The sequence below is a fragment of the Pseudoliparis swirei genome, chromosome 13 (assembly GCF_029220125.1).
Source record: "Pseudoliparis swirei isolate HS2019 ecotype Mariana Trench chromosome 13, NWPU_hadal_v1, whole genome shotgun sequence".
In the NCBI taxonomy this organism is placed as follows: Eukaryota; Metazoa; Chordata; class Actinopteri; order Perciformes; family Liparidae; genus Pseudoliparis; species Pseudoliparis swirei.
In genome coordinates, this window is record NC_079400.1 from 6,011,568 (window position 1) to 6,027,249 (window position 15,682).

A 15,682-nucleotide genomic window follows, 5' to 3' on the forward strand; every position below is an offset into this window, starting at 1 on the left:
CCCTAATAATAATATATATTCAGAGTGATAACCAAGACAACTACCCACTAAAACAAATTCAAAGAAAGGTATTCAGAAAAAGGGCTGGGTCATGGCATGGATTTAAAAATAGGTAAAATAGGTGTCCACATCCTTTGATTGCAACTCCATGCCCATTGACCTATTTTGTAGATAGCTCTATACATTTTTCTTAACAAATAAAACAAATGAATCAGACATAAAAATAACCATAAAACTCATTAAAAACCCACATTACTAGAATAAATATGAAGAACATGTCTTGTGTGTAAGATATGGTCTTAACAAAATGCGCTACTGCATGCACCTTTGTGTTTCAACCAAAAATGCAAACTCAAGGTCCACCTCCTGGCCATTTCAGATCAAGAGGAGGACTTTGAGATTGTTTATTTGTCCATGTTCATACTGTTTCTATGGTCAAGAACCAAAACAGGCTGATTACACTTGATTATACTGGAAGTATAAGTCCCATACACATGTACCCATCCAGATTAAGTTGAATCTATTTCTCATATCTCATAATGTTTAATTATTAAACCTAAACTTTACAGGCATTAATGTTCATATGAGAAAGTTTCCCACGACGTAATTAGCCTGTTTAGAACTTTGTTGGGGTTTGTTTTCATGCTTTTAGATTTTTACTGTACTCTATGCGTTTCAGGATCGCTGTTACCTTTAATGATAGAGACGCACAAGCCTCTCCATATGGAATGATATACAAGTACAGCTTCTACACAACTATAGCAAACCTATTATGACCTCTCCCTCTGGGAAAGAGAGATTTGAGGAGCTATAATTGGTTCCCCTCACATGTATTCTCCCCAGTGTGCACCCTGCTCTCTCCACAGGGAGCACTTTGATGATAACTTGCTGCATTACACGCTAACTTTTCGACAATGCCTACACGCTCTATCTTTATTGCCCCGACTCCTAATGGCTATCTTGAAGTGCTGCCTCTGGCAATCCGGTTGCAAATAAATAGAAGCTGACACAGTAATTTACTCAAATCTTCTCTACAGTTTTGCCCCATTCTCCCTCAAGAGATTACCCCTGTAACAACAATTATTTCAAATGTCATTGATTCCTGCCTGCAGGGCACAGACAAAATGAACATAAAATCTTTTCACACGGTCAGAATTAAAAATATTTTGTGTTTCCGAGAACAGAAAGGGTCTCAGGAGGTGAACAACAAATGTAACCATTGTTTGGTTGTGTTTGTGTTCAGGATCAGACATAAAATCAGCTGTTTTCTTCACCAAATGACTATTAACCTTTATCTAATAGGGGCAATGGCTCTCATTTAGAGAGAAGACCCAGCGGAGGACATATAATTTCCTTTCATTGGAGTCTTGTCAGCTCAGTGCACTAAAGAAGATGAACACATAGCGCTGCCGTCTAGTTGAACAATCCTGCAAAAGACATGGAATTCATATTTTCATCTGATATCTTTAAAAAAATATATATATATTTAAATTATCCTGAAACATGGCTTGGATCCAAATCTAGCCAAGACTTTAATTGTGATAATAATAAGATCAGTTAATTTTTATCATTTTTCTATGTCCCCCATCCGTGTGTTTGCATGATGCTTGTTCTTGTGTGTTTGAGTCGCTAGAGGGGTCAGGGAAACGTTTGTGGCTCATTTCCTTGTTCCATGTTGTTGTGCAAGGCACAGCTCAGTGGAGGGGATCCTAACATGTCACAGTGTCATGCCAGTGTCCCCGTCTGGTTCTACATGACCTCTTTCACCCTCTGCTCTCCTCTCCATGGACTCTGCTTGGCCAGACACTCCAGATAATGTAATAAAGATATTTCTGCACCAATAGGAAATAAAGAGGGCCGATATTGAACTACGGACCTGAGCAGACAGGGAGGGACATTATGTGCTCGTAGTGAAATACTCTATACACTAGGGCTGCACTAATGTATGATTTCAAGAGTAGAAAAATGTATATAACTTTAATCAATCAGCATCTGGGTACTAAATAAAATTGGTTGAGAGCAACCATAAATATAATGGAAGGAGTCTTTGTCTCTCTGTATGTCCTTCGATTTTCTCGACAAACGTTCATCCGATCGACTTCTCACGCGGCGGTGTGTTGCTGAGGACCCGAGGAAATGCAGTGTCTAGTGTGAAGCTGTTTGGATGAGTAGTTCTTGAGAAAGCTGCAAGCAGCAATACGGGAAGCCAAGCAGTCAGCTCGTTCCAAACAGGCAGGTTTTGAACAGCACTGCACTCGTTTTTATAAGTAAACCATTAGACAATCTAAATTCATGGAGTTGAAGCAGTACCATCTATAGATTTTTTTCTGAATTGTTTGAATGCATTTGTTCATGCACAATAGTTATTATTAAAAGAGGTAGCTTATGTTAAAAAAGGTCACTCTCACAATAAGTTGGCAACGGGTTAGATATAAATGGCATGGCTTTTCAGGGCAGTCGATTAAGGACACTGTGGCCAGGGAATGTTGTGGGGGTTCAGAGGCAGAAATGATTTTGACCTTTACAGAATTTTTGTTGCCTTTTCCATGCACCTTTAAAGTAGGTTCAGTTGTGCCAGAAATCCCTATTTGCCAGTTTTACCAACCCAACATTTAAAAGACTAACACATGGTGAAGCTTTAATTTGCTGACTACTTTTTAACCATACGGCAGATTTCTATATTTCTGTCAGTGTGAAGAATACTTTCTTTATTTTAAACGATGATGACAACGACTTCGACTGACTTCCTAAATTCCTACGATGTAGTAGATGACATTTTGAGATTGGAATAAATTTGAAGGGATAAAAGAACAAATCTGTGTAAACCAAGCTTTTTAGTGAACCCACAGCTCTCTTCCTCGTAGTATTTATAAACATAAAATAAGTAAATACAACTTTTCCACCTATTCCTTTGCCCATAACCTCAACAAATGTCAAAATTAATTCACTGACAATTAAACAAAAATAAGTGCGATAAAAAAACAGACCTGATATCAAAAGCAAAACATAAAATGCCATGAAGTTAAATCAAAGCCCTCAATTTACACCATCATCTACACCATCATGAACCTCTCTGGACGTTCTTTATTCAGCAGTATTCATGTACGTCCTGCAGTATATGATGATCAGTTTTAGATGAAGAAGCCTAACAACCTGTCTATGATTATTGTCCCTTATAGCTTTTGTCCATCAAACACAATACATTCAGCTGTGATGGGCCCTGAAGCTGCACCACAACTGTCCCAGATTGCTCAATAGTCAGCTTCTGGCCCAGTTTGTTGATTAGTTAGCCTCTTTCTCATAAATACTCACTCACACAGACAGACACACAAATGAGAATTGCACCCATGGGACACAATGATTCTATCATACTTTAGCTAAACATAGACTGGGAATTAGTTGACTGGATAATCAATTTGACAGAGTACCTTAGCAATAAGTGAGTGAAATGCACAGACAGTGCATGTCGGATAAGCTTGTGTAAGTCCAACATTTGTCACACAGATCACACATGCCATATGCATGAAGATAGAGCCTGTAAAGTTTTGAATTAACCAACCTTTTTTCTCCCTAGCAACAAAACCTGAACAGATCTAATATGTGTTGTCAGTGAAAGAAGAAGAAGAAGATCTCACTGGATTCCCTAAAGCCCAGCTGGGAGACTTTTGTTCATCACATTTTGTTTTGACGATTGATTTTTTTATTTTTTTATATCCAAATGTAAAATGTATCTCAATAAAAGTTTTCAGAGAAATAAATGTGTGTTAACAGCACTGTGTTGTAGTAGTATTTATGTCAAGCCAAATCATATTTTTTGGGTAAGAAATCTGGAGGCATCATGTCAGCATTTTAACTGCAAAGCAGATAAGCACTAAACACCTCTAAAAGTAAATGACTTCTGAATAATTACTAACTATAACCTCTGCTCACAGGGGAGCAATTTGGTGAGCCCAGATGGCTACCAAAATAGGATTTAGGTGCCAAATTGACAACATTACTCACATAGGGATTATCAATGACCTAAATATCAATTTTAGTGTAATCTCACTGAGATGGAAGGTGTCTTGGAGGAGGTGCTGCTGACCAGGGTGACTGCAGGGCAGGGCACTCTGACATGTTCACAATAATGATCTGTCTACAGCTCAGCCTCATATTTCACAGCAGCATTATGCCAGCTAATCAGTGTGTTTATATAGTGGGGTTTAACATTTTGTAAGCATGCCGACAATCGAATAAATGGCACATGGCGGCATGGCTTGCAAATAACATTGTATTAAGAGCATGTTCAAGCTATATGATGTTATAGTTGTAGTTAGGAACAATTGTATAAAACAGAGGTGGAAGAACTACTTCAATCATTTACTTTCAGTACTTACAATTGTGCAGAATTGACCATTTTAGAGTACTGTGTACATCATATGATGTAAAATAATATATTACATCACAAGTAATTTGTTGATTGTATTGTAACCTCAATGAATATGGCTGCAGTGGAGAAAAATGTCCTGCTTTCTGATTGGACGAGCCCGTCTTCCTGCTAACCAATCAATCAGAAGCACCACGGAAGACGACGTTCCTTACGCACGCAGACACGCGCAACGCAATGTCGGGAGCTTCCGGCTACAACGAATGTGGTGAACAGCTTGTGACAAGGCACGCGTATGTTTTGATAGCAACTTAAAACCGCAGACTAGTTTTAGCTAAACAGTTATACCAAAGCCGCCCACCTGATTATGGAGAGATTATTATTTGAGCTAATCTAAGATAACATAACATAGCTGCAAAACATTAGCTCAACCATTAGCTTGCTAGAAAATGTGCTAGTTAATATACTTCTATGCAAATGTTTGAATCGTCGTGGGCATAATTTGGCTAATATGTCTTGTTGGAGAAATGTCAGCAAGTGGAAAAGGATTTGTATGCAAATAACTGGGAAAATGTAGAGGGACATTGCTACACATTTACAAAAGTGTCACACATGATCAATGCAAGGCTGTAAGTTGAGTAATATTAACCTAAAATGTTTTTAAAAATATTTTAGGGTTATGAAAGACAACCCCATTCGCACCCCAGGGATTCAGAGTGAATTAGCTCTGTCCAGTGAGTTCAAACGCAGAGCAGAAATACAATACAAATGGTCTTCGGAGGATGGAGATGCTCTGAAAACTCCCCATGGAGGACCTGACCCGACAAGATGTTACAGACCGCAGGTGACGTATATTGCATTCATGTTACGTGTTGCATTTCGATTACAGTAAAAAGGCAGTAACACAATATGAGTATTACATTTGCTAAATTCATCATTTTTGGTCAGGATGATCTGTTGCAAAGATGATATGTTAACATACTGGCCGGATCAGAACAAACATACTGAATATTGACTTCCTCTCGCACAAGAACAATCTACATCCGGTGCAATGTAAGGCAATCTGGTTCAGCAGCCCTGCTATAAATCCTACTTTTGTGAAGCTTTAAAATATCAACGAGGTGTTCAACATGGTCATTTTGGAGGCTGTCAGTTTGTGATTATTTACCCTCCACTCATGTTTCTGTAAATGTTTTCATTGCACGATGTGAAGCAATTTCAGAGACCTTCATATTAACATGTCTACACATTGTTTATTCATCTACATAAAGCAGAAGTGTCAATATGTGTGGCTGTACATCCACCTGAGATTGTTTTGAATGAATAATGTCTGAAATAGCTAAGAAGCCAGTAGATGTATTGTTTAGATGTTTCCATTACTCCCAACATCTTGATTATTTGAAGTCAGCAGGTTTTTACGTGAACCTCTCTCACCTTGCACGTTATTAATTCTCCATCAAATCTGTAAAGTTTGGATGCATGTAATTAAGTACTCAAGCAATGTAAATAAAACGTTTCAGTAAGTTTTCACGACAGTGATATATAATGCATAGATCATCTTCACTTATTTTGAATTGCTAATTAATCAACATTATTTATTCAGGGGAAAAAAGCAAACTTTGTAATTAGCAAATGGCTTAATCCGTTGCAGCAGATTCAGCAAGAATTAGGAACTTTGAATTTCATCTGGAAGTCTAAATATCTCATTAGCGTTATGGTTTTTTAAATGTTACATGAAGTCAGGCAAAAACACTTCTGCTAATGCTTGACGTGTGGATGATTATATTAGTCAGTAAATTAACAGACAAATTAGTCTCTGGGCAAAACTTCTATAATGTATGAACACAGGCTTCTCTGTTTTTCCAGGAGAGTAATGTTTACATTCAATAATTACTGACACTTTACGCTACTAGATAGCTTTGTCATGCGTTTTGCTGACGGTACATCTAATGCAAAGATTAACTTGTACTGACAGGCGTGTGCTACTTTCTGTTTGACAAGATCAAACAAACTATCAGTCAGCTTTTCATAAGGCACAATAACAGAAAAGAAAAGCAGAAATGTGTTTCCTTTGTGGCTCACAAGACAGAAATGTGGTCTCGTTTTCAAGCAGAACTGGTGCTTTGTAGCAGGCAGTGAGTGAGCACATTAATCTAATGCATCAGCAGGTCCACATTTGTTTTAATGCAAACTGAAGAGAAGAAATGCACTGCATCTCAAGGGAGAAGAAGCTTAAAATTTCAGTCTAATGATAATAAATGATAATGTTAATGAGTTGTCCAAACATAACAAATGGAATGAATTACTGCTTTAGAACCAAGTCTGTTTCATTAAAATACAATAAAAAGGAAAGATTAGTTTTATATGGGAAACAACTTTCCCCCTTTGTGTTATTGATGAGAGTAAGGGGAACATATCAAGGTTGGCTTGAGCCTCTGGTCAATATTGATATGATACTGCTACCGTACGGTGTAGATATTTGTCTTGGATGCTCATGTGACATGAAGCTAAATCAAATTATTAACATGACTGTTGACCCCTCAATAGGCAACTTGACTCAACGCTGCCCACAGTATTACGTTTCAATGACAGTCGTCTGTTTTCGGGAGGTGGGATTATGTGAAGTGAGCACCCACACCGGTTTGAAAGCATCATTTCTTGACCAAAACCAAACACCTCCATCTGTCTTGATGATCTTATTCCTCAAGCACTGTTCTTCCAGTGTAATAAATTGTGTTGCAAACCTGTGTTCACGGTAGTCAGGGGCACTGGGATTATGTGCTAAGGCTACTCTCTCTGAGACGACCTTGCGTGCGTAACAGTACTGTTAGCCCTCGGCCTCCAGCAGTCAAACACACACTCCATCACCCTCTGTAACCCTTGCAGTCAACAGCAGACTGTCGCAGGCCGTTCGCTGCAATCTCAATTTGTATTTCGTCTCAGACTGTGATGACTTGACAGAGAAAAATAAGAGGATTTGTCTTGATCTTCAACTCTCCCTTGAGGAAGTAAGTCTTCACCTTGAAGTTTAGCCACTGGCATGGCCACCTGCCTTCGAGCAAACACGTCCATTTATCCGTTACAGTTTGTGTTATTTTAGAAAGCGAGTACAATTATCCACAATCATTTGCATTCAATGGAATTCTGTGCATTTAGATTATTGTAATAAGATCAGAAAGGACATTGAATTGCTTGCCATTTTCATTTGACTTGATCACAAGAAAATGCTATTTGTTGTTCGTTGTTATGGTTCAACATCTGTCAGTTAAGTGCTCTGCAGCTAGTCAAAGAGATGAATTGACATGTTAAGGCCCATTCATATTTTCTTTTTTTACCTAGGAAGGTGGGACATGCATACACATACACACACACAAACACACACATTAGCAGGAGTGTGTCTGAGACTAGCCGGTGGCCGGTTTATACAAGTTTTGAAGTTAGATTGTCATGAAATGAGAAAGAATTCGTCTTTAATGTTGATATTTTTACAGAATCAGTGTTTTCAGTTTCGATAAATCCGTGTTGACTTCTGAAGCCGATTGCGCTTCGCCTTACAGTCATAGCGGCAGTCTCAAATGAAAGAGCAGCCGTCTGCCAAGCCTGCATCCGTAAACACTGCACGGCTCTAACGGTGATGCACTGTAATGGCTCCGTCTTGAGCCTGGCCAGAACATCGCATGAGGTGCTAAACAGCAACTGGCTATAAATATAAGTGGTGAACAATGCCAGTTGCACTCTTGCGGCTGAAATGAGCCCGATGATGGGAGCTTGAGAAAGAAGGGATATCAGTGGTCACTAAATCATTCTGTAATCAGCTCTCTATGCAGGATCATCCATGCATGTTCAACGCCCCATTCTGGAAGGCTCCAGCAACAGAATGCTCCGACTGACCCCATCTGTACCCCATCTCGTTTTGTATTATCCCTTGCCCATAAACGTCCCATGCTGCACAAAAGAGTTAATGATTCCCTTTGTTTTGTTGCGGGGAACAGAACCAAAGCAAATGACAACAACAAATCCATCAAACTTAGCAGCAGTGAGCACATCAGCAGTTTTTGCCAGCCCACCAGAGGCCTAAAATGCACATATTGCACGCTGGCCCCCCAAGCAGCAGGCGGCCCTGGGACTCGCCGGCCCCTTGGTGGCCAGAGAGGACTTGATAAATGACTGGAGCAAACTTCTCTGTCACCAGTGAGGGAGGAGTCGCCCGTAATAAGCCACATCATCCGAACGGCATTATTCTTTTCATGCCCGTTGTCGATACAGCGTCCTGTGATTGGCGTCACGCTTTGCACAGGTTAATTGGAATCCTGAACTGGAAAACAGCGGGGAGAAGAGCAAACAACGTTGCGCCATACGAAGACCCTGAATACGTGTCGATTCCGATCCATGACAAAGACATGAAATGTTAACAATGTTGAAGTACAGATGGTTAACAATGATTCCTGATGATAAACATTTTCATCAGAAGCAAGTTCTTAATCTTTTAATTTATATTTTCCTCTGAGCAGTTCAATGACGGTAGATAATAACATCTCCCCCTCGAGTTTTGTAACCACCGTTTATAGAGATAAAAGGTCTCATTTAATATGAAAGCAACATTTATCATCGTACTTGGGGATGCTGTAGAGCTCACTCTCCAAGATGCAGTGTACTATTGAGGTCCATTACTGGATTGGAAAAAGATAACGCAATCACTCCACATAAAAAGCATATACTCAGACCAGAGGGCACCGATATGTTCAATGACCTATGGCATAAACACGACAAGAGCAACACCTTGATGAAGTAGCTTAACATGGTGGAGATCTACGTTTGGGACATCAGAAATAGCTTGAAACTTTCACTAAAATGAGAGTTTAACACTGTGTGTGTGTGTGTGTGTGTGTGTGTGTGTGTTCTCTTAAGCCACATGTCAAGATGTGGGACAAACACAGGGCCATTAAACTGGAATGGACAGCTTTCCTCATCATGGCAAATAGAGGACAATGTCAGATGGCATTATTGATAAGTTAATGAGGCACAAAACACTCCCTAGAAGACCCATCCACCACCCACCCGACAACCATCTCCTCAAATCATTGATTTACACATTATTCACATTGCCGTGTTTACATTGCAGGAATAGTCCAGGTAATTAAACGCCGCCTCCCACGTGAACTAGTAACTTAACCAATTCCTTTACTCTTGATGCACAATTATCCTACATGGTCTTGCTGACATATGTTTGCTGTGTTGTGAAGTAAAGGGGACGAGCAGCAGGGAAATCCCTAATGAGACCCGAAATACTTGTTTCATGTTTGAGCAGTAATGGAAATTACTTTTCCTTTTGGAACAGGCGCTCGAGAATCACAAGAATCAGCGAGACATCAGATCAAGAGTAAAATGAAGTATGCAAATGTAATCATATTTATCAGAGAATGCTTATGGCAGAAAGCTATTAATTTCTCCTGTGCTTCTTGACACTTTAACATATGCATCACCTGCTTCGCGCAAATGATTATTTTTGTGTTTTCCATCTCCGTTGACGGAGCATTATTTTCTTTTCCATTGCGTCTTGTTATTTTTCTAAACTTTCTCTGTCTGAAGAGTGTAATGGCCTCTGATTGAAATTTCATTCAGAAAAACTAAGTGAAATACATGTTGTGTATTTAATGGGAAAAATAATTGCACGTCAGATGAAACAAAGCATGACGCATAGTAACCAGGAAGAGTGACTGAAAACACAAGTCAGCAAAGAGGTCAGGCTGCTCACTCTCTCGTTTGCTGCAATTACTCGCTACATTCCTTCATTTACTCACTCCATCATGCTCTCACCTGACTCATCTATTGCTCGCCTTTTCACTCACTCACTCACTCACTCACTGATTTATCTTTAAAGAACGCAATTTGACAAATCCTTTACAATACAGTAAAACGGTATGTTTCAACCGTTGAATGAGCTTTCATTTATGATATTTTGAGTATTAGTAAATCCCTTTTCAAATATGATTGTAAAATCTATTACAGTAAATGGCAAATCCTATTTGCTATATGTTATTTATTTAGTTGCATTCTAGCAATTCATTACAGTAGCTGAACCAACTATCTGAGGGTTCACGCATGTTTAGATTATCTTAAATATCTACCTTTTTAATGTCTTATAAAACATGTGACAAACTTTGTTTCAAAACTTGTTCTCTTCAAGTACAAACCTTTTCTGTTCAATCGCCACAAAACACACACTCATTTGAAAAACAATAATGTTGCCAACCAAGGAACAGAAACTACTGACTATTTAAAGAGCTTCCAGATGACACAATATGTGTATTTGCATTTTCTAATAGTTTACAGTCCTTACACGAGCAGAAGGAGGCCAGCTTTGTGCTACGTATGAACAGATCTGTGAGCATCAGACCTGCACAAATCAGCATCAGATGGGCAAATTAGGGCCAAATATGCCATACCACCATATTACTACTTGTGTTACCACTACCACTACAAAGTCTGGAAATACATTTACCATACTTTGCACAAGAAATGCATCGTGGCTGTTAACATGCCCTAAAGGATTTAGTTTGTTATACAAGTCATTCTAATAGAAATACTAAGTATATAATAGATATATATATTGTAAATGCCTCTTGATACACCCTAAAATGTGGAATAGTGTATCTGTGTCTCTTGCCAATCCGATATTACATGATATAATTCATCAGCTAATTCATGGGAATGTACACAGGAACAACAACATTACATTACATGTCATTTAGCAGACGCTTTTATCTAAAGCGACTTACAATAAGTGCATCAACCAAGAGTACAAACTAAGAACAACAAGAATACAGAAAGTAACATTTCTTCAAGAAAGTCGAACTACAAAAGTACCATAAGTAAGAGCCATTTAAGTGCCACTGAAGTTCTAATCTGTGTTTTAATCCAGATATAGTCGGAAAAGATGCGTTTTTAGTTTCCGGCGGAAGATGTAAAGACTGCACATGTGCAAACTATTGTTAGCGGCCAATAGGCAGCACATTTCTGCGTGGCTAAGTAGCGGAGGCTCCATTGGGTTCCAATACATTCTGATGCGTTACGGCTCCATTCAGTAAAAATTAGTATTAGACGAAGGTCAATCTCAAATTCAACATGATGCATTGGAATGTAATCTTGTAAATAAATAAATATATATGTTTGAGTTTTCACAGCAATATAAAATAGATATTAGAATGATAACTGTTTAGCTTTTAACACATATTTCAGTATGGGCAAGAAATAACTTATTGAACCTCTCTTTATGGAACTATTCACAGTAATTATGCTGATTTCACATTATCAGCACTGTATCATCGTGAAAGTGAAAAAGTGCCGTAAGTCATTATTTTTTGCAAACTCAGTATACAAAACATACATTATGTAATTGTAGGGGGAAATTCCCTTACTCCAACTAAAATGTTATAAATGTTAAACACCTGATAAGGTGTACAATCGATGATCCTCTGCAGTCATGAAGGTGACCCCCGCAGAATTGTGAAAGCCCACCGACATGCAGCGAACTCTTGTGCTCCTTCTCTTTCTGCATTTGAATGAATAAAAAGCAACATTCCCTGTAAAGACTGTCTGTCAGACTATTGTACAGGAGTGCTATTTCAATTCATCCCTGGAGCAGCCCACAGGAATTGAGCCCATATTGAGCTCACTCCTGGGCTCTGAGAGTGGTCAGGAAGATTGATTTCTGGGCTAGATCAGCGCTCACTGAAGACTGAACTGCATTCTGGTTTGAGCCGTCACATGACCTTGTAGGTTTGAGAAGAAAACAAAAACAGAAAAATGATATGGAACACCGTGTGAGGATAGAATAATGTCAGTGCGCTGCTCAAGGCATTCATTGTCGTGGTCATTCATAATTATCGTCATCGTAATAGAACAGCAGGCGATCATATCTTCCCTATGCGTAGTGTAACGACCTGTGGGTTATTGCAGGGACAGTATGGTGGTGATCACTGCATCTGCCTCTAACCTTTTGAGTATCACTTATAATTAGCGTGGAGAAGACATGCAAAAAATAACAGATGGTGACGTTATTTGATAGTCTCCCAAAATGACGACCGCGGTCCTTTTTAATTCTTGTGCGATAGTTTTAATTAAAATGGCTTGTCAAAAACACAATTTCAGCTAAATTGATTCTATGCATGATGCTATTAATACAGTGTCACTGACATTCCTATTAATTACCCCGACTAGTTGATATAACACACATCTTCATTATTGACATAAAGATTAAGATTGCCTTAACTATGAGAGGACTGGAGAGCCCTAATTGATGTTTTCATCTAATATCTATTTAATATGAATATTAGCGTCTTACCTGTCATATCTGATATTTGTGTTTTCTTGTTTTGCTCTGTGACCCGAGAAATGGCACAAACAATGACGAGCTTGACGGGGAAAATCGTGGACAAAACAAGCGTCTATTTGACTAACCAACCAGCAAATATGTCTGATAGTGCAGTTTACTCACTTCATGTCGTACAACGATCGAGCATGGCATATTATTTGGGTCTTCTATTGAAAATCGACACATCTTGTCAGTATTACAGTCGTTCAGAGTACAGTTTACGATCATCACGCGAACTGAACCGGAGAGAAAATGCAAGAAAGCAAAGTGCTAGCTAGCTTCAAGCTAAAGACAAGATAGGTTTTGTTTTGATTTATATATAATCCTGAATGATAAACAGGATGTATCATCTGTATAATCTATATTTTAACAGTCTATTTGACTTATTTTCACAACGCAATATTAATAACCTGAAAAAAAAACAATAAAATTGCTCAATATATTTTGGTATTCTTTCTAAGCCTATAGAAGGCATGGGTGAACATACTTCAGCAGAATGGCTATTGATCAAAAATATACATAAATAAATGTAAGTTAGGTTGCAGTGTGTTGTGTGAGGCTCAGGTTGCGGTAAGTGAACAGTTCAGTCAGCTCTGTCTGGTTCATCTGTTTTTTCCCTGTGACGGGGTAGTCATCTTCATTCCCTTTGTCCTTACTTTGGAGCAGGAGGTAATATATAAAGGTCTATGCTCACACGAGGTGTCTCCATCACCTCTCCACTTGTCCTCCTGGACTGAATAATGTCTGGAGCTTCAGTCTGCACTTGATATGATGAGTTATATCCTGATTTCAGAGAAGTGGACATTTCATTTTTTTGTTGTAATGTAGACATTTTATGACGTGGTCATGTATGAGTCCATCCCATTGGCTCTGAGGTTTTATTGTCAGATGAAAACTGTGTCCTATTCACATTGTTAGCTTAGGCATCCAAAAACCTCTTCGGTGTATGTTCCGTACTATGTCCAATATTATTAACACATCATAGAAAAACATTTTAGAGTGATTTTTAGAATAATGTCATTTTGTTTTTCTATCAGTTTCTATATTTCCTCAACATCATAAGGCAAACCATATGCTTTATTTGATAGAAGTATAGTGTATATTAATTGTCCATAGTTTACGACTATTTGTCCACACTGTTGTCCTTTGTTTTATGGTGCCAACCACAGTAAGCTCAAAGTCAAACTCAATATGATGAGGTATTAGGCTCCGCCACCATTTCACTCAGACATGTCAAGGTCAGGTCACTGTGGGATTGTCTCCAACCCCCAGTGGCCACAGCCACACATCTTCCTTCTGTTGGGCACGCACATTATTTGTGTTCACCTCATCACTGCTCAGATGAGCTGTGCTGAGATAATAATACCCCCTTTAACCTTCTAAATGATTACCAATGGTATGAAAATGACTGCTTTTTGCGGCCGCCGTCACTGCTTTGGTTTCAGTCAGATGCAGCAGTCTGTGGTACTGTTTACATCACATATGTACGTATGAGCAACATGGGTATTTATCCGGACACATTTTGTTATGTTTTATAGGGGCTCCATCCTCCAATGATGAACCTACCCACCTGCCTGATGAACTTGTACTTCAGAGCAATGAGACCTCCAGTTTTCTGCCATGGTGTTTACTCTGAGGCTGCCAAAGGAGGAAGGAGAGGGGATCTATTTGTCCCAAGGTGAGACACTCTCTCCAACACCACGATGTTAAATAAACACTCCCAGACCTCTGGCCGGCTCACTCCAGCCACTGGAATACCATTGGTGTGTCTAGATGATGGAGGGCTATTGTTATCTATCGCCTCTGCACTCTGCTGAGAGGCCAAGGAGAAGGCTGGCCACAGCGGCGCATTACATATAGTCTCGCCCACTCGCATTAAGTTATATTTCTTGGTCCTAAATAAAAATACAAAAGAAGATTTTCAGACACTTTCTTAGAATAACATCTGATTGACGAGGGAGTGAGGGAAAAAAAATTGGAGCTCAGCTTGTGTTTCATCACCTGCAAAGCCAATGAGGGAGAGCGTCTCCGCGTCAACAACTGTAAAGCGTATCCCAGCTTCTGCTGCGGCTGCCATCTCTGCTGCACGCTACACTAACCAAGAATGTGTATTTCTGCAGATGATTAAATCAATACCATTTTGACAAGACTTGTTGGAACATGCCTCTTTATTTTACGCAATTCCTTCCCTTTCGTCAGGGAGCATTTATCAACCTGCCGGGGCGCTGTCACCTAATGGAGATTGTTCTTTAGTCTGCACTTGATAGAAGGGAACGATTATGATGCATGTCGATAGTTTACAGAGATATTGACACAGGAACAAAGAGCAGACCCTTGCGGCTGATAGCCTTTTCCCTCAAAGCACCTCGGTCATGTATCAAACGTGTCTGTTACTTTCAACACACTGTACCTCTCCCATGATGATTTCCTTTGTATTAGTGGTCAATTAAGGTCTGGAGACCCCATAATGTTGCAGTTGGAGAGGTGACTCTAGTGTTCCCTTGTATTTACTTTTTAACACAAGCCAGACTTTCCTCCTTCTGTCATCTTTACAAACACATCGGTCGCTCGAGAAACACATTGACTCGTCGTCTTTTGTGTGGCACACAAGGAGTTAAGGATACGACCAGGATGTGACAACAAGCCCTGAATATAATAAGCTTGAAGGAGACAGGAATGAGAAAAGGTGGTATGCATATACAAATAGGGAGGAGAGTCGGAAAACAAATGATGAGCTCTTTCTATAAATTCTTCATCTGCATTGGCTGATTGGAATGGTTTGACTGTGCGCACAGCTGTGACTTAACAACTAATCCGGTTTGTAAGTTATTATTTATCTCTGGGAAAGTTTGTCAAACTTGGGCTTTGATTTTCTATCCTGATTTCCCTCTTGTGGCTTGCTCTCGCACATGCTCCCCATGTAATTTATGACTGCCTCTGGT

General features: G+C 39.3%; 1 protein-coding gene across 1 annotated transcript in view; it reads left to right on the top strand.

The window, feature by feature from the left end:
• The first annotated feature begins 4,632 nt into the window (after positions 1 to 4,632).
• LOC130203938 (uncharacterized) overlaps positions 4,633 to 15,682 on the top strand; it is a 71,416-nt gene continuing 60,366 nt past the window's right edge. The window contains exons 1-3 of the mRNA XM_056430401.1: positions 4,633 to 4,659; positions 5,042 to 5,210; positions 14,279 to 14,418. Of these exons, the coding sequence (XP_056286376.1) occupies positions 5,046 to 5,210; positions 14,279 to 14,418 (305 nt within the window). The 5' untranslated portion in view covers positions 4,633 to 4,659; positions 5,042 to 5,045. The remainder of the gene's footprint in view (positions 4,660 to 5,041; positions 5,211 to 14,278; positions 14,419 to 15,682) is intronic.